The following is a 24,330-nucleotide window of genomic DNA, read 5'->3' on the forward strand; positions in this document are numbered from 1 at the left end:
AAAGTCATAAAAAAACGTCATAGTATAGTAAGGCGTCAAAATCGGCCAAAAAAAGTCAACAATTTTTTTGACCTCAAAAAGTCATAAAAAACGTCATAGTATAGTAAGGCGTCAAAATCGGACAAAAAAAGTCAAAATTTTTTTTGACCTCCAAAAGTCATAAAAAACGTCATAGTATAGTATGGCGTTTTTTTCGGACAAAAAAAGTCAAAATTTTTTTTGACCTCCAAAAGTCATAAAAAACGTCATAGTATAGTAAGGCGTTTTTTTCGGACAAAAAAAGTCAAAATTTTTTTTGACCTCCAAAAGTCATAAAAAACGTCATAGTATAGTAAGGCGTCAAAATCGGACAAAAAAAGTCAAAATTTTTTTTGACCTCCAAAAGTCATAAAAAACGTCATAAGGCGTTTTTTTCGGACAAAAAAAGTCAAAATTTTTTTTGACCTCCAAAAGTCATAAAAAACGTCATAGTATAGTAAGGCGTTTTTTTCGGACAAAAAAAGTCAAAATTTTTTTTGACCTCCAAAAGTCATAAAAAACGTCATAGTATAGTAAGGCGTTTTTTTCGGACAAAAAAAGTCAAAATTTTTTTTGACCTCCAAAAGTCATAAAAAACGTCATAGTATAGTAAGGCGTCAAAATCGGACAAAAAAAGTCAAAATTTTTTTTGACCTCCAAAAGTCATAAAAAACGTCATAGTATAGTATGGCGTTTTTTTCGGACAAAAAAAGTCAAAATTTTTTTTGACCTCCAAAAGTCATAAAAAACGTCATAGTATAGTAAGGCGTTTTTTTCGGACAAAAAAAGTCAAAATTTTTTTTGACCTCCAAAAGTCATAAAAAACGTCATAGTATAGTAAGGCGTCAAAATCGGACAAAAAAAGTCCAAAAATTTTTTTCGACCTCCAAAAGTCATAAAAAACATCATAGTATAGTATGGCTTTTGTTTCGGACAAAAAAATCGAAAAATTTTTTTCACCTCCAAAAGTCATAAAAAACGTCATAGTATAGTAAGGCGTCAAAATCGGACAAAAAAAGTCAAAAACTTTTTTGACCTCCAAAAGTCATAAAAAACGTCATAGTATAGTATGGCGTTTTTTTCGGACAAAAAAATCGAAATTTTTTTTTGACCTCCAAAAGTCATAAAAAACGTCATAGTATAGTAAGGCGTTTTTTTCGGACAAAAAAAGTCAAAATTTTTTTTGACCTCCAAAAGTCATAAAAAACGTCATAGTATAGTAAGGCGTCAAAACCGGCCAAAAAAAGTCAAAATTTTTTTTTTATCTCAAAAAGTCATAAAAAAAGTCATAGTATAGTAAGGTGTCAAAATCGGCCAAAAAAAGTGCAAAAAATGTTTAACCTCAAAACGTCATTAAAAACGTTATAGTATAGTAAGGCGTCAAAATGGGCAAAAAAATCAAAATTTTTTTTCACCTCAAAAAGTCATAAAAAACATCATAGTATAGTAAGGCGTCAAAATCGGGCAAAAAAAGTCAAAATTTTTTTTCACCTCAAAAAGTCATAAAAAAACGTCATAGTATAGTAAGGCGTCAAAATCGGCCAAAAAAAGTCAACAATTTTTTTGACCTCAAAAAGTCATAAAAAACGTCATAGTATAGTAAGGCGTCAAAACCGGCCAAAAAAAGCCAAAAATTTTTTTGATCTCAAAAAGTCATAAAAAACGTCATAGTATAGTAAGGCGTCAAAACCGGCCAAAAAAAGTCAAAATTTTTTTTGATCTCAAAAAGTCATAAAAAAAGTCATAGTATAGTAAGGCGTCAAAACCGGCCAAAAAAAGTCAAAAAATTTTTTGATCTCAAAAAGTCATAAAAAAAGTCATAGTATAGTAAGGCGTCAAAATCGGCCAAAAAAAGTGCAAAAAATGTTTGACCTCAAAAAGTAATTAAAAACGTTATAGTATAGTAAGGCGTCAAAATGGGCCAAAAAAGTAGCATTTTGGCAGGTCAGGATGGGATCAGAAGTGGGAATAATGTGTAGAAGTATGAAGTAACAAAGTCAAAATATTCAGGTGAAGTACCTCTAGAAATTGGTCTTCATGACAGTATTTGAGTAAATGTACTCAGTTACTTTCCCCCAATTTCTGTTCAGTACTGTACTTTCCTGTTATATACTGGACAATACATCACTGTGTTGTATCTTTGTCTCCTCACACACAGTGGAGTGTGCTGGCAGCTGTGCTTCTCTGAGCTCTCAGTGTTTAAAGTGCTGAAGCAGCTCAGCTGTTTTCCCTCAGCAGCTCTTTCTTCTGCTGCTGTTTGTGTGTTTGTTTGTCTGCATCGATTTGCTGTGAAGTTTGTTTTGCTGCTTTGGTGTCTCCGGGTGTCCTGCTCAGACGCTAAAATGGTCTGAACAGGAGGAAAAATGTGTTTTGATCTGTACTGGAACTAAACAACCAGAAGCTGAAGAAGCATCTGAAACCTTTAGTAGCAGCAGTCGTATTCACAAACTTCCTCAAGTACAAGTCGCACTTATTAAAGCAACTATTAAACAATAGTTAAAGTATCAATACCACAAAGTAAAAATACTCCATTAAAAGTCCTGCATTCAACTGAGTACTTTAATACTTTAATTACATTTTTCTAACACTACCTCCAAACATGGCAGGAGTTTAACATGTACTGGAGCATTTTTTCAGTGTGGTGCAGCTACTTTTACTTTAGGAACTAAGTACAAGGCCGAACAAATTTATTAGACCACCACCTAATGTAAGGTTTATGCAGCTGCCCTAAATTAACAGCAGTGGTAATTACGAAAATCATTTTGTTTCTGTAATGGTTAATACCCCAGTATGTAGAAGCTCTTTAACCCAAATGATATTTTAATGCTAAAATATAATTATTATTTTTATCCATGAATTTTCTAATTTACTGTTCTACAAAAAAACTGAAAAAAAGTAAAGCACATTATTTCTTGATTAAGATGTCAGTTTTTTTTTGTTGTGTGAAAAAGGACTGTTTAGTTGTCTCTGTTTGTTATTTGCCAAATAAACAACAATAACATTTTTAGTTTTTGAAAGATTTGTACAATATTTTTGTTTTCTCGTTTTTATGACAGGTGGTCTAATAAATGTGTTAAGCACTGTGTTTCATCATATCTGTTCTGCTGTTAAACGTAGTGAAATGTAATACTTCTCTTTAAAATGTGGTGGAACAGGAAGTAAAAACGTTTCGAACAGTATCTGAATAAATGTAGTTACTTTCAGCCTTTGTAAAACAAACTCGTACAACAGAGGCTCTTTGAATGTTCTTTATTCTGTGGAACTGTTGACTCAGTAAACTGATCAGACACACAGCTCTGCACAGTCTGACAGTTAAAGACCCCTTGAAAACTGAAATGTCTTGTTTTCCTTGTGGAGACATGGAGAGTCTGACTCAGGCTCATTAAATCACTCCCACAGAGCCCGGACTCAGCGTTTCTCATCAGTCCTGTGTCTCATTCATGCATTTAGTTGGTACAGAGACAACCAGGTTTCGTGCCATGCTCAAGGACACGCTGGCAGAGACTGAACTCGTCTCACAGTTTCAGGCTAATGAGCATCAGCTGGTTTATTTTGCTCCTGTTGTGCAGCTTGCGTATCTTATCCTGTTCATCTGAGACACACTCTCATCTGTTCATGAGCTCTAATTTCTGTTTCAGGAGGTCTTTAACTCTTTCACACTTTGTTTTCTGCTCTTTCCATAGATGCTATTTACATCCTGCAGCTACACAGATCCTGGCAGTTCAGCTAAAGCAGCATCTGTACAGTTTCATGAGGTGAGTGACGTTTGCCTGTTTTGTTTTAAAGTATATTGCAGACTTGCTGTTGCTCTGATTCTCTTTGACATTAAAGGAACAACATTTTGAATTTTAGTCCTTGGGTTTCTTCACTGGTAACCATCTGTAACATAATAGTACATGGAAACAAGCATTTTAAGTTTTATTTATTAAATTTTTTCGGTCGTCTTGATTGAATATGTTAAGAGAAGAAAACCTGAGGACTAAAACTGAAAGTGTTCCTTTAATGGATCTGTGTTTTCTGTGGTGAACATGGCAGGTTACTGAATAAGCAGACATTCATTTGATCAGTGATGTGACAGTGTTTGAAGAGGTGAACTGTAAAACAGAAACAGAGGCGGAAAAACTGGCACAGATGTTTAAAATGATTGTTTTTCGGCTTTTTGTATGTTTCTGCTCAAACACACCTGCAAAAAGGCTTCGTTCCCTCACCAACAACGTGTACAAGTCCTCAATCAGAAAATGAAAACATAAACTCCCTTTAGCTCGAATCATTTCTGGAGGTGTGTTGGATCTGAAACAATTGAATAAAGAAAAGCGTCACTAATGCCAGCTCTGCTGCTATGATACTGCTAATAATTCAGTCAATAGCAAAGCTAAAACCAAAATAATGGTGTAAATAAAATCTTAAATTGCACAAACCCTCAGCTAAATTTACATCATAAGAACATGAAGCTTACAGCATTATTGGTTCAGCTCTATGTACAGCCTTATTATGTACATTACATACAGTATTTAGCCTTTACAAACTGTACATTTGAGGACAAAGTTTCCTTAAAATAAGTTTTCGATTTTGTTAAAGAAAGAAAATGTTTGTAAATTTCTCAAAATCACAGACAAATCCTTCCAACAAATCTGTCACATGTACTGTGTTTTTTTTCTTTGACACAATAACTGCGTAGGGTTGCATGGGACTTTGAGGGTTATGGGTAGTTGATTGATAAACTGATTGCTCTTAACATGGACGTTGGCTTTTATTGACGCTGTATCTAAAAATGTGACACCTTCTCTATAAATTGACAGGAAAAATTCATCAAAACTAAAATTTTTCCTGACTAATTTTTACTAAGAAAAAGCTAAAAAAAAAAGATAGCCTTTACTTTTACAGACTGTATTTACAAGCCAACAGTTTGTGGTACAGATCTGAGGAAACATTGTCCCGCCAACTCTTCTCTCTGTCACAGGATGTTAAATTATCTGTGGACAGTCTCAGTGTTGGGTCGAACTCAGCCTGTGTTAACTAAAAGATATTAACAGTCCAGATTTCCATAGTGCAAATGTTTGGATGGACACCAAAATAATCCCTACTAAATTCAGATTAAACAATCAGAGGTGGAGTTTTTCACTTAATTTTGGTGAATGAATGATGTTATAATGCAGTTTCTTTTGTTTACTGTGAAAATTATTTTTTTCAGGACATTTATCCAAATAAGAAACATGCTAAACATACATTTAACCTTTTGGTCAGAGAAGGTGTCATATTTCTCAACTATCTGATATCTGATCTGTTTAAGGCAAGCTGGGCTTTGATAAGTGGAGATTTCTTTTCATCTTGTAGTTACTGTAGTATAGGCTCAGGCAACAGGGGTAGAGCTTCTACTGTACCTCTACACAGGAGTTCAAGTAAGACAGAAATACAGAATAAAACCAAAGATTTAATTATAATAGGGGGAAATAAGTTAACAAAAAGTTTATATAATAGCTCTAAACATTGATAATGAAAAATGTGCAGACTATTTCTTTGTGCATTGCTTCCTCTCAGTTGAAAGGAATTATTGCAGAAATTGTGCAAATAATTGGCTCCTGCACTAAACAGCAAGATCAGTGTGCAAACTAAAAAAACATGCTGTTCGTCTTATTACACAGGAAAATAGAAGTAAAATCAGTGAATGTCTCTTTGTTTTTTATAAGTCATGTAAGCAAATCTGTGTTTGTGTAAAGACGAAGGTGAAAGTTTCCTGCCGACACTTTTAAATCTGCTGATCTTAAACTAATTTCTGCTTCAGGTGAATAGACAGACGGCACTAGAGGAAGAGAAGAGCATGAGTGTGACATTATCTCAGAGTACCAGCAGCGGGAGTTAGGGTTTCCTCCAGGTCAGAGGAGGGATGGCGGCGTTGACGTCGCAGTAAGAATCGCTGCTCTCAGAGTCGGCAGGTAGAGCCGGCTTCTTCCTCTCCTTCTCCTCGCTGTCGGTGTCGTCCACCGTCAGTGTGATGAGAGAGGTGGACTTCCTGTCAGTGGAGAGAGAGAAGAAGAGGAGGGAGGTTAATGTAGCAGGGACGTTTGCTGCTGCTTAAATGTCTCATCCACATTAAACCTGAAAAGACAAAAAGCTGTGCTGCTCTGATGCTTAGCTGAGTCTCAGAGCGCCACCTTCAGGCCAAACTCTACCTCTTTCACACCATGAATCCTTCCAGCTTACGCTCATTTCTCAGGGTTAAGTTTGGATTTCTATCCCAAAACACTCAGGCATCTGTGATGTTAACTGCATTCACACATCCAGCAAGAACAATTCAGTGTTGTTCAGATTGTTTATCGTGTTGCCTTGTGTGTGTGTTACCTGTCTCCGCTCTGTGTGATGAGTCTCCTGCAGGTCTCCATCTGGACGTCCAGCCCTCTTTTCATCGAACACATCTCCATGTACTCGTGCAGGTGACGGTTCATGTCGCTCTTCGCTGTGGCCAGTTCCAGCTGATCGACACAGAAAACATATTAATGCCACTGAAAACTGGACTGATGGCATTTACTGCTCACACTGTTCCAACAATAACTACTTCAGATACACTGGAACTATTTGTACAGTATAAATATCTCATTGAAATGTGACTGTAACGCATATTTGTCCCTGTGACGTGGTAAATTCGATAACCATAAATGACTGTCTCACCTCTATCTGGTCGATGGTGTCCTGGTATTCCTTCTCTCTGGATTTGAACAGAGACTCCGTGTCTTTAATCACTTTCTCGATGGACTCCTCCTGCTGCTGCAGCTGGACAGAGTCAGTGTGTGAGACAGAATAAAACAGTCAGTCTACAGCAACACAGCCTGATCTTTACCGCTGAGCTGAATCAACACATCTCTACTATAAATGTGCCAAATTCCATCCATGAACAGATGTTAGACTATCACCCTAAATTAATCTATAGTTGATTAAATAAATAATTGACAGATTTAGTCTCTGCAGAACACTAAAAAATGACATAAATTGCTTTTGTGTTGTTTTGTTTAACCAAAACCCAAACACGCTGAATACACAATGATATCCTACAGAAACACAACAGATCCTCACATTTGAGAAGCTGGAAGCAGGAAGTATTTGGTATTTTTACTTGATTCTGACACAATGTCAGCCGAGCACAGCTGTGAGAACACAGTTAAAACTTCAGTGCATCATGGGAGTGTTGCGTTTTCCCTGCAGCGTCTTTCAGCTCCTCACTCAGCAGGTCGTTAGCCTCCTCTGACTTATCTGGTTAAAAACAGCTCACAGGTCACTGAAATAGACTCGAGCCATCTGCATCATCAGACTGTACTCAACAACAAAAACATCAACCGGCTCCAGTGAACTGTAATAAGGGGCTAAAAGCAGCTCGTCCACCGGGTCAGGTCAGCCAAGTGGGACAAACTAAAACTGCCCCTGACAGGAGACGCTGGCGGCTTCCCCGACGGCGGGAAAACAGATTTGCACAGAGCTGGATGAGGAACACTACAACCTACACGTGCTGCTGGTCACTGCAGCAAACTGGGAACCGCACACACATTTTCAGGACAAGTTTCTTGTTGTAAAGGTAAAAGTTTAGATCTTGGGAGTAACAATTAACAACTTCCTGTTTGAAAGTGCAGCGCCTTTATGAACATCTGAGCAGCGATTCTACGCAGAAAACACTAAAACTCGTGACACAAACACGTTTTAGTTACATGCACAAAACTTTTCAGCTTTAAAACTATAATCAGATGTTTAGAAAGCACCAAACTATTTTATTATTACAAATTAAATTAGTTGTCAGAAAAGACAAATGATAGAAAGATGCCACTGTGGATCACAGACTGTTCGATGGCCATTTTTCCTTATTTTCTTTTACATTGTGTGGATTAAACAAAAAAAATCAATACATGACTTGATAATGAAATAATTATTAGTTGTAGCCCTTTGACCTGTCCTGTGTACACGTCTACGGTCTATACAAATAAACCTATGTGTAAGAATGTGTGTGTGTGTGTGTGTGTGTTTACCTCTCCCTGTGTTTCAGCTCCCAGTGTGTAGCCAGAAAAATCTTCCCACAGTAAAAGAGTTTCTTCAGTTTCCTCCCAGGCCAGACTGTCACAGTCATCCTCAAACTCACACTCTCTTCTGGGTAAACACACAGACACACACACACAGACACACACATTAGATGTATCACAGACACGATGCTTTAGCGTTGGCACACAAACATCTTTGGCTAAAACCTACAGCTGATTCAGCATCTTCTGCATCTGCTCGTTGATCTGATTGGCCGATGTGCTGCACAGGTCCTCGTCTCTACCCCCGCCTCCCTCGCTCTCTGACATGCTCAGTTCATCTCCATCACCGCCCTTGGCCGACTGGCCACTCTGTTTCCTGGCCCGGCGGTTCAGGGTGGAGGGGGGCGTGGCCACCTGCTGGGAGTGGGGGAGACAGGTGTATTCAAAATGAAGGAGGATGATTTTTTTTTTAAGACATTCATCGTCACAGACGTACCTGGAAGATGTGAATCATGTCCTCGCAGTTCCTCTGCTGGGCGACGTCACAGAGGCGGGCGGTGATGTCGATGCGGCGGCAGATATCCATGTCCACCTTCATGGCCTTTTCCTGGATCTTACTGTCCAGATCTGACAGGTTCTGGAGGAGAGAGAGAAAAGATTTGTCTTCTTTTCCATTCATTAAAATAATGTGAACCTTCTCTGATGATAACCATTCTCTGTGCTTACAGAGGAAACCTTAAATAAACAGTGAATTCTCTACCATTAATTAGCTTGTGTTCAGTTTGGGAAATATTTAAATAGTTGTCTTATAATAATTATTTATAAAAATCTTAATGAAAAAATATTGTGGACCCATTTCTAAATATTTCAGCCTAAATAAATAAATAAATAAAGCAGCACAAAACAAACTTACGTTGCTGACGAGTCCTTTAAAGAGAACGAGCTCAGCCTTCAGCTGCTTCACCCGAAGAGCCAACTCATCCTGACACACCTCACTCTCCTGCAGGTCCTGAAAAACACACACACAGTAGGAAGTTACATCTTACACAGAAAATATTAGTGTATTATATGGTGATAATAAATAACATTTGTCTGTGAATGGCTGTGAAATCAGTTTAACCATCAGAAGGTTCATAAATTTAGTTCTCAGCCTCCAGACAATTATTTTCTGCTTTACCTTTACAATTCAAAGGCGCAGCAATAGAACAGACTCCTTATCACCAATAATCAATATACAAAAATGACGAATGAAAAGATGTTTGGGGCTTCACCTTAAGGTTGGATTCACATGGAAGCAAACGTTGTAGAGACTTAATATTTGTTTACAAATGGTTATATATTATTCTACATTCTCACATATAGCTAAGTAAAACCTGTTAAAGCTGGTATGCACAGCGAATGGTGTTTTACAACTGATTGGTACTGTTTATGTTGATTCACTGACCAGTTAAACCAAGATGAGATCATGTGTAAATATAGTTATAGTAATATTTCTTCACCTCCTCCAGTTCTGCCACCTTCTCCTGCAGGTCCACTCTGGCTGTGTACTCCTCCTCCCATCTAGAAACACACAAAAAAACGAGTGTTCATGAAATATTTATCAAGTCTGGAGCAGAAAATCTGTCTTTCAGAGCTACACAAAGATTTGCTGCATCCATCTGTTTTACATTTATTAATCAAGGAAAGTTTCGCCCCATTCACTCATATACACACAGACACACACACAGTTTACACTCGGCCAGTCAAGTGTCTCCTGTTACTTTAAAGTTCAACGTTTTTTTCTATTTGTTTATCGTCTTTTATCTTTGGTGTTTTTTATTGTTCATCTGCAAACAGTGTCAGCTGCTCTTTTATCACAGGAACATGACTCCACCCGATGAGATGGGTGAGGAGGCTCAGCCTGAGATTAGTCCAGCTTCCTGATCTCCTCGATCTCCCCACGGTTACCTGACTGACCTACACTGTGCAGCATCAGGGCTCCTCCTACCACCGCTGGTATTACTCAGCATGTGTTACATAAGGAGAGACCGTGCAGTGTGCATGTAGAGCGTGAACAGCACGAGGAGCATGAGAAGCATGCGACAACACACGGCCAGTCGCTATGGAGAAGACATAAATAAACAGGAGAGCAGAGACAGACAGGCTGCAGTTCCACTTCAGGGCCACAACAGTAACATGATTTTTGGGGGATTTTCTTCATTGTAATGTGATAAATCTAATGTCTGAACTCACAGCAATATAAAGAAAATGGCCTGTGTAATAGGAAATGCTAGTAGCAGCTAACGTGGCCTGTAACCTGCAGCAGAGATGAGGAGCAGGCTGCAGAGGTCTGACCAGCTCAGTCCTTTCTAACTCAGCAACATCAGATTTTCGCTTTTCAACCAACCGTCGACTCAAGTGACATTATAAGAAGAGACATTTATCAGACGTCACTCCCACAAAACACCAACAACCAGGAAACACACTGTGCTGAGTAAAATCACTGGAGTTTCCCTTTAAATACCATCATCACATCCTCTCAGCCGCTCTGGCTTCTTTCCATTTCTGCATCGTTTTTGTCCTTCACAGTAAAACTACCCAGCTCAGCTGCTATAGCAACAAAATTATGACATCATGTCTCCGGTGGATGACCTCAGATTAAATTACCGTCCTGTCGACAGAGACAAGTACAGTACAAGCGCAAGTCATGTGAAGATTACGTGCACTGAGAAAAACGATGTGTCATAGTTAGGAATATTTAACAGGAAGTGGAGTAAGTGACCGAAGCCAGAGACAAAGAGACAATCAGACACAGAGAGCGAGGGCGTCACAGTGACGGAGCTGATGTCCTTGTAGCTCTGCTCAGTTTGTCAGTCTCAACACGTGGCTCTGCAGAGAGGCTCATTATGTGTGAGTGGACACACAGCAGCCGGTTCATCTGTACGCGTGATGACGTCGTAGCCTCTGGATGTTAAAACGCTGCGCAGCACTCGCGAGCTGTGACGTCAGCAATGTAGGACGTCACCGAGAGGACGCTGTGAATTTAAACTGTCCTCTGCAGAACCAGCAGAGCGGTTTGTTGCGGTAGGCTTGTCAAGCTACACCTGTACTACACCCGCAGAGGCAGGAGGCAGTGGGACGATTCTGTTTGGGTGAATTTAGTCATTACTGCATTAAAAATGTTCAGCAGCCAACTTCTGAAAGCACCAAACATAAATGCAACAGAACAGCTCTCAAAATACAGCATGACATAAATAACAAGTCTGACCAAAAAATAGAGGTGACTCAGATCAGACTTAGAGTAGAATGAAATCCAACAAACGCTAAAACCTGGAAATTCATCACTATGTTTAGTAGGTGGTCTCTCTGTATCTATACACAAGCTGATGTTGCTTTCTAGTTTTATTTCTTTCATTCTCACACTCACTCCCTCACCTACAAACACACACACACGCACACAAGATGATGATGATGATGATGATGTTAGCGCCAGTCTGACGCTGCCGAGGGTCACATGGGACAGAGGGGAGGGGGTGAAAAGAGGTGTGTGCAGGCAGACGGGCAGAGATGGATGAACTATTTCATAGGAAAAAGACAAGACAGGGAGAGAAGTAGAGAAAGACATTTAAAGAACAGACAGAGAGACAGATAACGAGGAGACACACCAGGGAAACACTGATGGAGGCAGAGGGTAAAGGGTAAAATGGAGAGGAGACAGACGGAGAGACAGCAGACTGGGTGACATCACTGTTGGTGGTCACAGGCCAGTGCTGCATTGCAGGTGCCGGGACAAAACCCAGCAGGGAGGAGGACGAGAAAGACGAGGACCAAGAAAAGAGGGAAGGAGAGACAAAGCAGAGGACCAAGAAGAAGGAAAGGAGGAAGGAAAGAAATGGGGGGAGGATGGGGGACAGCGATGTGAGAGAAAAACAACAGCTCATGTTAAACCTTTCCCCAGACACCTCCTCCTCCCTTCAGACAAACGTGTGCAGTCACAGCAAAATGAAAGAGCTGCTCCTTTAACCTTAAAATGTCTCTACAATAGAGACAAATGTCTCTACAATAGAGACATTTTACTGGAAATTCCTGTTTTCTCTTAATGATATCCTAAATATTCCTCACCATTATTATTAAAATGCTGGATATTTCCCTGCACTGTGTTTATTTTATGGCCATCAGTTCCTGAGAAATGCTGTATTTTCCCATTAGTGTGGTACAGTGGACGTCTCTAAATAATACAGTGAGCCTTGGCTGCCATTGTTCTGGAGACAAAAGCCAATCAGAGGCATAAAACAGAGCTGGAACAAATTTAAAACGCTTCTCATGGAGCCAGAACTTAAAGTGAGCTGATTCATACCACTGTTTAATGTTTAATGTTTCATCAGGCGCCTGTGAAATGTAAACTTCAGCCTGCTGCTAGCAGAACTAACAACCGAGCTGTGTGATTGGACGATTCTCACCTTGGGAATTGTAGGTGACTTAGGTACAAAGCTACAAAAGCTTGTACCTTTGACTTTTGACAGGTGTTCATGGTTCGTTCTGGTGACACCAACACCAACCTCCCACTCTGCAACTCTGAATGTGGTTCAGTGCAGCACTAACATTTAAAGGATAAGCAGCTTGTGAACAACATACAGGTCAGAGCGTGAGTTGCTGCTGCTCAGTAAAACATCCTGCTGGTTCTGAAATCGATGTGACTGAAGCTTCGTCTTGCAGCAGCGTCCTGCCTCAGCAGGCTGAAGCACAAAGCAGCGAGGTCAGTGCTTTTCAGCATAACACAGCAGTGAAGGACTGTGTGTCAGTGCACGAGTGTGGAGCAGGTCAGTGCTGGAAGGCAAAGACGCTGCACGCTGAGTGAAACTATTTATACAGGTCAAAAACTGTTTCTATATAACCTCTTTAAAACAACATAACTGCGGCCAATTAACACTTTTTAAAATTATATTTCCTAAGAATAAATATGCAAAATTAGAGTGATAAAGGATGGAAATGAGTCCAACAACTTCAGCCCAAGGTGACATCTTTAAATGTCTCGTTTTGTCCAACTAAAAGTCCACGCCACAGATATTCAGTTTTCTATCACAAATGAGAAAAACAAGCATAAAATCCTCACATTTAAGAAGCTGCAGCCATAAAATATTTGACTAAAACAATTATTCAATTATGAAAATAGTATCTGATTAGTTTTCTGCCAATCACATAATCAAAGCATGGACTAATCACTGTGGCTCTGTACAGGCGCAGTTCATCTTAAGCTGGTTGAGTCTGTGAAAGCTTTAACAGCGCAATGCTTAAATTTCAGGACTTTCACATATTAACTGAAAGAAACAATATTTCAGCAAATACAGTGAGACAGCCATTAGCTTAGAGCAGAGGGTGAACGCTCTGCTTCATGCCGCCATCCACAAGTCAGCACCACTCAGACCGACTGGTGGTTTAATATCATTCCCAGAAAAGGAGCTGGGTTGTCCTGAAAACATCCTGCATAATGCTTTTATCTTTTACAACCATCTCCCTGAAACCTGCACGTCTCCAGTCTGTTTCCTTTGCCCAACTGATCATACAGAATAATAGTTCGACTTTCAAACAATGATCAACACGATGCAGTATGGCACTTTGGTTTGGTTGGGCTGTTTAGTTGGACAAAACAAAATCAACAATGAAAATAACTAATCTTCTAAAGGCAACTTTCAGCAGGATAATGCTTCATGTCACAAACTAACATGACACTGAGTTCAGTGAACTTCAGTGGCCTCCTCAGTCACCAGATCTGATTACAGTAGACCACCTTTGGGATGTGGTAAAACAGGAGACAGGCAGCATGAATTACGTGAGGAATCGTCTCCACATGGAGCAGAATCTCAAAGGAAGGTTTTCAACATCTTGCTAAGCCCACGCCAAAGTGCTGGGTGAGTATATATTACTGGAAGAATATTCTTACTGTGACATCAGTTTCAGCCATATCACACAGTCCTATGACACAACATGAGAAGCTGCTCACTCTTGCAGAATGAAGCACTGAATACTTCAGCTAATCTCTTCACCCTGATGAACATAAACCTCTGCAGAAAACTCAAACTCACGCTTCTCTAATGGCACAAAACATCAGCCATCAGCAACCAGAGAGCCAAAGAACACCCATTCATTCACACATGCACCTGCCATACATCATCCTGACCATAAATTCATGTCATCGGGGCTCCAGCCAAGCAAAGTGACTAAAAACCACCAATAACCTGCTGAAAAAAAATATTAAACAGCCCTTACCTTCGCTTGTACTCGTCTCTTTCTCTCTTCACCTTGGCCAGCACGTTGTACAGGGCCCGGATCTCTGGTGTAATGGTGTCGATCTGGACCCCGACGCCGTCCGGGTGAGTCCAGGAGACCCCTGGCCCGGTGACGCACGGCTCCCTCCCGGTGCCAAACCGGCGGGTGTGGTTGAAGGACCAGATTGTTCCGGGGAGGAAACGTGGTGGAGGAGGGGGGGCGCTGTTGGTGTTTGTCCCGGTGTGAGCAGCGTATTTCTCGTTGATGTTGGTGATGGCTTTGGACGGGTCGATGGGACTCAGAGCCGGGCTGACTGAGAATCCAGACGTGGTGAGGTTGGAGTTTGAATCTGTGGAGACTGTGATCGGGTTGAGATTGTTTCCCAGCAGGTATTTGTTGTCAAAGAGAGGAGGAGGGTTCAGAGTTGGAGAGAGGAGGCCACCGGGCAGGTAGGCTGAGTTGTTGGCATTGTGGAGCGGGATGAAGCCTGGTCTGGCTGGGATGGGCCCAATAAATCCAGTCTGGACCCCCATCTCTTTGGTTAGTGGTTTCTGGTGTCCATCACCTCCGCTGTTATTCTCCAGAGCTTGCTGCAGCTGCTTCTCCAGCACCTTGTTCCTGCGTTCCAGCTCATGCACTTTGGCCAGAAAGCAGCGGAAGCGCAGATTCAGGGTCTTCAGCACACTGATGTTGGATCCCAGGTCGTTGCGCAGCGCAGTGGCCGCCGGGGGCACGCGGTGCAGAGGGCTGCTCAGGTGCAGGTAGGCGAGCCCTGAAGGTGGCAGGGCGCCTAGGTCCAGCCCAGAAAAACCATCAGGCCCAAACCCGGTGTGGTCCCCAAGGAAGTAACCAGGCTCCGGGACGGCGGAGTCGGTCTGGCCTGTCATCTGGTGGTGGTGCTGCTGCGGTGCCAAAAAGCCACTCTCCCCCAGGACCGGATTCATACTCGAGTAGGAAAATCTGAAGTGCTCGAAATCCGGCATGAACCCAGACTTCTATAGATTCAGCTCGGCAAGTAATTCCGTATAAAATCTGATTGCTGTCCCGAACCAGAATCAGGCCCTGCAGCCTCCTTTTGAGTCCTCCTCCAGATTTCACCTTTACGCAGAGGAGCTGTGGGCTAACAGTCAGATGATGCGGTTAAAAGGATGCTTTAAGGGCCTAAAAATCACAACCTATCACGGAAATACTGCGGTAAACCTGTCCTGAAACACGGCGAGGAATAAAAACAACAGAGAACCATTAGATGCCTGTAAACTTGGAGCTAAATCGCAAGCCCCTGCAGTAAAATTAGACTGCTGAGTTTACTTTTACGCAGGACTAATTAGGAGACCGATCACAGAGGCGATGCGCACTGTCATAAAACTAATGACTAAGCCTTAGAATAAAATCCTACGGAAATGATGTGCAGCTTTAATGAAATGTGAGCAACGTACCTGGCAGTCGGAGGAGTAAACACCAAGTTTGGCACCAGTTAATGAGGTGAAATCAGTCTGAGCAGTGTCGAGCAGAGGCGCAGCAGAGCTAAGGGATAAACACAAGTGAATGACTGCGGCTGTTGTTTACCGTACTGACTCTGAAAGAGGAGCCTCGGGCCGCTTCTCCTACCGTAATAAACATAGTAGAGGTGCACCTGTATGATATGTGAAAATAACCATTGCTCTGTGTATCCTCTACTCATAGCAGTGTTAGCTAGCTGTGCTCATTCGGAGATCCTGCTGCTGTCTACCCGGAAGTGGCCAGAATCCGACTAACCTTGTTTTAAAAACACACGCAAAGGCACTTCAACATTCATGTAAACTACAACAAGCGTTCACTTTGCCAGTTTAAGTTACTTCTAGTTAAGTTAGTTAGCTGGCATCGCGAAACTGCTGTTCGCTGCCGTGACTTCACCAGCGAAACAGGTTAGCGTTAGCTAGGTTTAGCTAACTGTAACGACTGACTTCGAAAAATGTTAGCTAACCTGGTTTGACTGGCGAGATTTGGTTTCATCGAGTCAGACGAAAAACAAAGTGTGTGAACCGCAGATATCGGATAGTGTAAACAGCAAAAATTATCATTTTGGTACTCCTCTCCCGCCAAACAAACACACCTGTGAACCCTACGGTAGCCTACCCTGATCTCACCTAACCACGCCCACCACGACATCACCTAACTCCGCCCACCATGACATCACCTAATTCCGCCCACTCTAACCTGACCTAACACCAGCCCTGACACCGCCTCTTCACCCTCCCACAGACCGGAGCAGCAGGGCCTCCTCTACCGGCCTCTGCCACAGCATCAAGCCCAAAACTGCGCTGACATATAATGAATCAAGCTGCACTCCTACCCCGAAGACTGAAAGGCGTTTGTATCTGTTGTTAGTTTAAAGTTTTTAGGGGTTTTATTATAGTATTTTGTTTTTGCCCTTATCACTGTTTTTGCACACGTCCTGTGTTGCATTGTTACGTTTAGTTTTGCATCTTGACCTAATGCACCAATACACCACAGACAGGTGATACATTTATGACATGACATGTCAAAATATCTGCAGTGAATAAAGGTCTGTTGTCCTTACAAACACATTATACTGCATTGCCCATTAAAGTTTTTGTTTGCACCCTTAAATTGTTGTTGGATGTTCCTCAGACAGATTAAGTTGAACAGACAGTTTGTGGATGAGGTAGAAAGCTATGAACTATTAAATGTTTTCAGCAAGTCAGTTGACAGAGGGTTGATGTGAAATTTTTTTCCCTAATGAACTTTTTGGTCTTTGTGAATTGAAGGTGATGTGCAAAACAAAGTGTATAATGATGGACACTAAAGGCCGGAGCACCAGTGAAAAACAGACCTATTTCCTAGAGAGAGGAATACACACTAATTTTGTACAGCAAATACAATATACACCATAAAAACTGAATGTCTGTCCACAAACAGAGGACTTTATTATCACCTAAGTGCTAAAGGAGCCACAATGCATGTTTAGTGCAACAAGACCATTCAGTACAATACAGTTCAATGATGGAAAATCATCTGTACAAACACTGCCTGCTGCAGTCCTCACTGTTGAACACAACAGAACAGAGGTGACTGTAGGATATAAAAAAGGTTTTATCTGCTAGACGTTTGTCATAGAAGAGTTTGCTCCCGGGACGGATGGCAAGGCATCCAATTACAGGTGAAGGAAGAGGGAATCATGGGAAGGAACGATGAGTCATGACAGGACACTTTACTCCTTGGAGAACATGTGCTGGACCAGGTCGCACACACGGTTGCTGTAGCCGAACTCATTGTCGTACCTGCAGTGGAACAGAGATTGAGGAAGGTTAAAGAGAGCGTGATAAATATATGATACTAAGATAAAGTTAAAAACAAAAGCTTTAAAGTACCAACATTAAATTGTTGTTTTGTTTGGTAGAGACAGAGAAACATTGAGTTTAAGCCAAATTTCCATTCAGGGTGAGATAAAGTATCTCATCTTCATTCACAGGAGAATTTTCTGGTCCTCTGAAGAAGCACTGCACACCGTTCACTCACCATGAAACCAGCTTGACAAAGTTGTCGTTGAGTGCGATGCCAGCACCGGCATCAAAGATGGAGGAGTGGGGGTCGCTGTTGAAGTCTGTGGACACAACCTGAGCGGGAAGAGACGAGCACAGGTGTTTGCACATGCTGGGATAGTTGAACATAAAAATGTCTGCAGTGTGTATGCATGCAGGTGTGAAACTGTAAAGGGAAATGTGGTGGGCTTAGAGGAATGCCATTTTATGGAATCTATGGAAATGAATACATTAAATCAGCTTATGCTCCAGTAAATGAATCAAACTAAGCAGTAGATTAAGACGTCTCAAACTGCCAAGTTATTTAGAAACATGCTGCCATCTAGTGGCTTCTGTATGACACTACATACTATTTAAAAAAAACAAAACAAAAAAAAAAAACACTTATGATGGATCTCTTGTGTCAATGAAATTTTTGTACCTGGTCCTCTGTGTATCCCAGAATTCCCTTCATGGGTCCCTCAGCGGCAGCCTTGACAACTTTCTTGATGTCGTCGTACTTGGCCTGAAGGAGAGGATATATTAATTAAAGCAAACAGGAGGAATTACATCAGAAACAAGTGTCTGAGGGTTAGTTTTCAAAACGGCAGCACTAGAAGAATTATTTTCACAAAAATTCAGCTTGATTTCAGGTGTTTATTAGAAATGACAATAATGTCTCAAAATGATGAAGACGCTACAAACAAGCATCTGATGTCCTGTAGAGATCAATATATCCAAATAGGAGAAGCAGGGCTCAGATTGTCTTCCCCATTTGAGCCCATATTTACAGTTAAATAAATTCATAAAATCTAGATTAAAAAAGAGATAAGGTAATAATCACCTGCATGATGGTTATAAAATAACATCCCTATGTGAGGTTATTTAAAAAGGTTATCAGAGATACTTACAGGCTTCTCCAGACGGACTGTCAGGTCAACAACAGACACGTTAGGGGTGGGGACACGGAAAGCCATACCGGTCAGTTTGCTGTGACGTCAAGACAATCAGAGTCAGAGCTCAGGACACGTTCCACTTACTGATGATTGTATTCTCTTTAACAGCCCAAAGACTCAAACTTGTGTGACATATTTCTTGTAACTGCTCAGTCCTCCCAAAACCAAAGTAAGCACCTACGTACCCGTTCAGCTCGGGGACGACCTTGCCCACGGCCTTGGCGGCTCCGGTGGAGGCAGGGATGATGTTCTGGGAGGCGCCACGTCCATCCCTCCACATCTTACCAGAGGGACCATCAACGGTCTTCTGTGTAGCAGTGACAGCATGGACTGTGCTCTGGAGGGAGAAGACAGGAAAGTACCATTTCTTGATCTGGCATTTTTGGTTTGGCTTATTACCACTGAACTGTGACCAAAAGACCAAAAAAGTAAATCTTTAAATGCTTTTTATTAACAGCTGTTAGTGTGAAATAGGATGTAAATGAAATTAAAGCGGCAACGTAATTTAGTGAAGTGTCCGAATTCTTTACCATGAGACCTTCAACGATGCCAAAGTTATCGTTGATGACCTTGGCGAGGGGAGCCAGGCAGTTGGTTGTGCAGGAAGCGTTGCTATGGAGACAAGATGGGGAATACATGTTACAGTCACTCCACTATATTTTGAGATGATCTTGGTTTAACGTTTGCTAAGATCCAGTATCAGCAGAGACTCACCTGACAACCTTCATGGAGTTGTCGTACTTTTCGTGGTTGACACCCATGACAAACATGGGAGCATCAGCACTGGGAGCAGAGATCACCACCCTCTTAGCCCCGCCCTTCAGGTGAGCCTAAAGGTAGAAACGAGAGGAAAAAGGTCAGGTAACGACAAACGCGATAATAACTATGCTCATCAAATTAAGGAAATCTGTAGGTTTGCAACACACAGTCATTTCTATATGATAGATGTGGAGCTCCTTTCATCCCTTCATGCTCTAGAATAAAATCTAGTAAAAATATTTACTGCACTTCTGGTGTAAATTTCACATGCTCTTCTTTTACAGTCTACTGTAATAAAATAAATAATATTAAAACAGAAAATACAAAATTTAAAAAAATTCTAGCCACATGTATAATTGTCTTCCAGTGAAATCAGCCCAGGGGCAGCTGGTAAACTTACAGAGGCCTTCTCGATGGTGGTGAACACACCGGTGGACTCCACGACGTAGTCAGCGCCAGCATCGCTCCATTTGATATTTGCAGGGTCCCTCCTGCACAAAACAACTAATATTTTAGACACTTGGACTATTTGACCAGAACACACCCACAGGACAATGATGCTAAAACACAGTAAAAAGAAAAAATAATAAAAATAATGAACGGATGATGAATATGGAACACATACTCATGGAAGACCATGATGTGCATGTTGCCGATGATCAGCTTGCCGCCCTCGGCCTTCACCTCTCCGTGTTTCCACACACCGTGAGTGGAGTCATACTTGAACATGTAGACCTGCAGCAGGGGAAGAGAACATGAGAAGAACATTTAAAACAAGCATTAATGCCTGTTTGACAGACTATTCCTCTGCCACAGCCAGTCCTCTCACCATGTAGTCCAGGTCGATGAAGGGGTCGTTGATAGCCACCACCTCGACCTTGCCACCTTTGGCGGCAGCACGGGTCACCAGACGGCCGATACGTCCGAATCTGCAACACAAGGCAACACAGTGAGCGTGGACAAGGAAAACCCAGCAAGCTTAAAGAGGAGTCAGTGTGTAAAGACTCAAAAGTAGTATGTATAAGTATGTATGTCCCTTTGGCTCCAAGTCTGAAATGATCAGTTTTCACCCAAATTATTTAAAAGCCTTTTCCCTTCTCTGGCCACCCGGTGGCACTGAAACTCAAACTACAATGTGAGTCACTGCAGGGGACAGACGGGCCATACAAGGCCTGCCAACCCTGACTGAAGATAACAATAGTTGGCACCGGCAGCTGAAAGCCTGTTTACGCCTAATATGGCTGCCATCACAGCCGGTCAAGCAGCGAGGGGCCTGTCACGGAGACCAGAGATGTTTCATTCAGGAGCGGAACAGATTTTTATTTTACATATTACCAGAGAGAAAAAGCAGACTGAGCTGCAGGGCTTTGATAATGTGTGAGGAAAGCAATGAGCTAAAAAAAAAAAAAAAAAGGATGGAGGACATCACTTTCCCTTCAATTTAGCTTTAGATCACGGAGCGAGATGAGAAGGAAGAACACCTGTGGATGACTGTCCAGACGGAAAGGTCAAACATCGAGGCGTGCAATGAGCCCCTCCCCCATCATAGATCCCGTTTGTTTAGGATGAGGATAAAGAATAAAAAGGTGAAGACTTCACACTGTTATCGTGTTACTGTAACTACACTATTTATACTTTAACACATGTTCAGCACCGACTGAGTCCTGTTATGTAACATTGCATGTCTCCAGGGCTCAGGAGTCACATTACAGACTTACTATTTGTCCTCATGGGACAGTTCAAAATTTTACCCTGTGACAGAGACAATCTCACACTCTGGACCCCCTGGAATAAGAGACCACGTCTGTCTAGAGAAAGGTTGAGGGTCACCAGAATGTCATAACAGTAGCACTGAACAAATGTGAGACTATCAGAGCCAGTCCAGCGATCACACCTAAACAGTACCACGCACCGAATCTGAGCTCTTAAAGGTTTTTCATCAATGTTTCCATACAACACAAATCTTCCTCCGGCCGATGCTTTTTTTAATCTGTGACAGACTTGAGTCAAAAGGGAAACAGATGCTTGCAGATAAAAACAAAAAACCTGGGGAACAAATATCTCACTCGTGCAGCAATTTCTATACTAGTCTCAACATTCAGGGAGCTGATAAAGAACCAAAGAAACCAATAATTAGGCAAATACTTGGAAAAAAGTCAGTGTTAAAATCAGGTTATTTGAGGCTGCAGAGCTTTTTACTTTAAATCCTCATAGAAAAGCCCAGAGCCAAAACTCTGAGAACCCTTTTTCTGCCCTCTTTCACAAAAAGAAGGGACATGAGGGAAAGTGGCAGTGGACATGCAGTTTTCCTCGGGTTAGTTTTGGGAAGCCACCAGGCAGCCAGAAGGCCAAAATGGACTAGAGCCCATCTTCTGTTTCCAAGGCCCAGTGTTGGTGTTGGTAAAGAGCCAGGATCAAGGAGCTAAATCTCCCTGTAGCTCCACAACAGCTGCTTCACAGAGGAGGAGAGAAAATGTTTCACCGGTGATCAACAAGTCTGAGCAGCGTCCGTAAGCCACCGGCCGGATGGTCTCTGAACTTCATCGGAAAGGTTAGAGGGTTAAAAATAGACGAGGGGAGAATAAAAGGAATGTGACAGCTGAAGAGAACAGTGGTACAGACAGAGAGGAGATTGGAGGGGTCTGAAGGGTGTGGAAGAAGAGGGGACACCAAGACCGTGACACCACAACACTGCCGGACTATAAATAACCAGAGAATAGATGGGTCCAGGCCAGAGTCCTCTCCTATCACTGTCCAGCATTTGAACAGTCTCAAATAAAAAGTCGCTCAGGTAGGGCTGCAGCCCTCTTCAGCAAGAAACAGATCTTTTCTTTTTGAGTCATTTGTCAGGTAAACTGTGGCTGAGAATCCTAAAAAGTGCTTTTTGGTTGTTTGGCTCGTTTGGTTTCACACGACCCCCGAAGCATAAAGTTATCACTTCATCTGCTCCAGAGAAAAATCATTTTATCTCCACATTGAATCATTTCCTCCTTTCAAATTTCCTTCCCTTCAGCTGACTCCATTATGCTTCTATCCTGAAGTTAAAATAATTAAAGTCCTCTCAGATAATCATTTGAGGTCACAGGAACATTGCTGGAGTCCTGTAGTTAGATCACCTTTGCACTCTCAACTATTAGGTGCTTAATGTATCAGCAATTTAGGAAATAAATGGCTTTTCTGCTCTCGATCTCATATCATGTCGATCTGCATCAGAGCCCCAGCTAAAACCCCAGAATACAAAAAGATCCAATAAACCCGAGACCTTGTGTGTCTGCTGCAGCCTTTCCACACTCAGTGAGTCTCAGGACGCCCGAAATCAGGGACGCCAGCGTGTCACATTTCAGACATGACACTACAGAGGGATCTAAGGGCTTAAGGACTTTTTGGATTCTAGCCTCTTTGGTCTTGCATCTTCACTGGCCCCACCCAAACCAAATAGTTTCCCCAGATTACAAGTAATGTCAGTGCAGTTGGTAAATGTCTGAGGATATGGCAGAGTGACAGAACTTAAATCTTTCTACATGGCAGCAATGTTCAAGTCTTCCACAGGATTTGAAAACTTGGCTCTCCATATTCTCTTTTTTATCTGTGTATTCAGCACCTTGATTTTTGTGAGAGCAGAGACCACTGAAAGTTTTACTCAGAGTTTTCCCTCAAAGGACAGCACCAACTAAACTGACGAGTGAAAAATACAAGAGCATCAACTCACCCGTTGATTCCAATCTTCACCATTGTGTCTGATGTGGTCTGCTCCTCACTGGAACAGGAAAAGCATGAACACTTGATTAATTTCCCTCCTGAAACTAAACAGGACTAAACTCATCAGGCAAAGCTGGGAGGCTGCTGCAAAGAATCCACGAGACAAAGACCACATGAAACCTCTCCATGACTAAACAAATGGAAACTGCAGTAATACTTAAATCAATCAAGGAAATAAATCACTATTTTTGCACAACTTTGAAAACAGCTCGCAGTTAAGCTTGGAGCCCAAATCAAGGGAAATTGATCTGGGCTTGAACAACTACACAAACTACCATAAAAATCAGCTCTAACGACTTCACAGGTGATCTCTCTGGCAGTGTGTGGTCCACCTGTTGCTAAGAGCAGCGCGCAAAACCAGATCCAAACTCTAAAAACTCTTCCACTGCACTGCCTCAACTACTTCAGTCTCACTCACACCGAGGAAAAGGTAAAGAAAAAAAAGTACCGTTTGTGAAAGCACCTTAGGCTGACCGTGGAGAAGTGAGAGCGGGGACGAGCCGACGGGGGGTCACCGGCATTTATCCCCGCTGCGCGCCGCCGGACACGCCCCCATCAGAATGTCAAGGTCGTAGTTTGTCAGAGTTTATCTAAGCCACGGCCCAACAGGTTCACAGGGGCTTCACTCCAGCTGAGACGTTTTCCAGAAGACCTGAACTCACCTGGACTCCGGTACCATCACTCTGTTTGACTCATTTGTTTCATTGGGATTTGTTATGGTCCGTTCTCTATTAAACACCATTCCTCCGCCAAATAAAGTAGTTCCCGGGCAGACGATAAACAGCGTGGTTGAACACTGCCCTCCTGCCCCGGGCTCATGTTCACCGTATGACCCTGAGGGTCTGCGGGCCACATGATGCTGTGGAGCCCACTGCTACGTGAAGCGCAGCACGAACAGAGAGGTGGTGGAGGGGAAGCGTCATGGCAGGTTCACTGCGGCTTTACGCTGCCACAGCCATTTTAGTCTTCATCCTCCTGCAGGTCCCTGAGCTACAGTCCAATTCAAAAGAGCCAGAGCATAAACCCCACATGTTCACAACTTGAGCTCCTCCTGAGGACACCCATAAATGG

General features: G+C 42.0%; 2 protein-coding genes across 3 annotated transcripts; both read right to left on the reverse strand.

The window, feature by feature from the left end:
* Positions 1 to 3,275: 3,275 nt before the first annotated feature.
* iffo1a (intermediate filament family orphan 1a) lies at positions 3,276 to 15,934 on the reverse strand. 2 transcript variants are annotated; one of them, XM_041052560.1, is made up of 10 exons: positions 15,701 to 15,934; positions 14,265 to 15,384; positions 9,518 to 9,578; positions 8,932 to 9,027; positions 8,515 to 8,655; positions 8,248 to 8,432; positions 8,028 to 8,145; positions 6,685 to 6,786; positions 6,358 to 6,488; positions 3,276 to 6,028 (listed from the first exon to the last, which is right to left on the reverse strand). In XM_041052560.1, exons 2-10 carry the CDS (start codon positions 15,245 to 15,247, stop codon positions 5,875 to 5,877), a joined length of 1,971 nt encoding a protein of 656 aa, XP_040908494.1. In that variant the 5' UTR covers positions 15,248 to 15,384; positions 15,701 to 15,934; the 3' UTR covers positions 3,276 to 5,874. The 2 variants fall into 2 exon arrangements, with proteins under 2 accessions (XP_040908494.1, XP_040908493.1); XM_041052559.1 differs by having other exon boundaries at positions 8,248 to 8,435.
* A 1,232-nt stretch (positions 15,935 to 17,166) lies between these two features.
* Positions 17,167 to 23,787, reverse strand: LOC121191881 (glyceraldehyde-3-phosphate dehydrogenase-like). The gene is made up of 12 exons (XM_041053320.1): positions 23,708 to 23,787; positions 23,210 to 23,257; positions 20,330 to 20,429; positions 20,126 to 20,235; positions 19,901 to 19,991; positions 19,456 to 19,571; positions 19,272 to 19,353; positions 18,927 to 19,078; positions 18,697 to 18,775; positions 18,228 to 18,311; positions 17,784 to 17,881; positions 17,167 to 17,545 (listed from the first exon to the last, which is right to left on the reverse strand). Exons 2-12 carry the CDS (start codon positions 23,230 to 23,232, stop codon positions 17,476 to 17,478), a joined length of 1,005 nt encoding a protein of 334 aa, XP_040909254.1. The 5' UTR covers positions 23,233 to 23,257; positions 23,708 to 23,787; the 3' UTR covers positions 17,167 to 17,475.
* Between the last annotated feature and the right edge of the window lie 543 nt (positions 23,788 to 24,330).

This window comes from Toxotes jaculatrix, chromosome 13 (genome assembly GCF_017976425.1).
Source record: "Toxotes jaculatrix isolate fToxJac2 chromosome 13, fToxJac2.pri, whole genome shotgun sequence".
Lineage (NCBI taxonomy): Eukaryota > Metazoa > Chordata > Actinopteri > Toxotidae > Toxotes > Toxotes jaculatrix.

What these genes read in the sequence shown, in the direction of transcription:
- iffo1a (XM_041052559.1), bottom strand. Translation starts at nt 15,247, where the DNA reads ATGCCGGATTTCGAGCACTTCAGATTTTCCTACTCGAGTATGAATCCG. An exon ending in AGAGACGAGTACAAGCGAAG is followed by an intron (nt 9,579 to 14,264) that starts GTAAGGGCTGTT and finishes GTGTGTTTCTAG; the next exon opens with ATGGGAGGAGGAGTACACAG. An exon ending in ACATGATTCACATCTTCCAG is followed by an intron (nt 8,436 to 8,514) that starts GTACGTCTGTGA and finishes CCCCACTCCCAG; the next exon opens with CAGGTGGCCACGCCCCCCTC.
- LOC121191881 (XM_041053320.1), bottom strand. Translation starts at nt 23,232, where the DNA reads ATGGTGAAGATTGGAATCAACGG. An exon ending in GCATCGTTGAAGGTCTCATG is followed by an intron (nt 19,079 to 19,271) that starts GTAAAGAATTCG and finishes TTCTCCCTCCAG; the next exon opens with AGCACAGTCCATGCTGTCAC. An exon ending in GTCGTCCCCGAGCTGAACGG is followed by an intron (nt 18,776 to 18,926) that starts GTACGTAGGTGC and finishes TTGACGTCACAG; the next exon opens with CAAACTGACCGGTATGGCTT.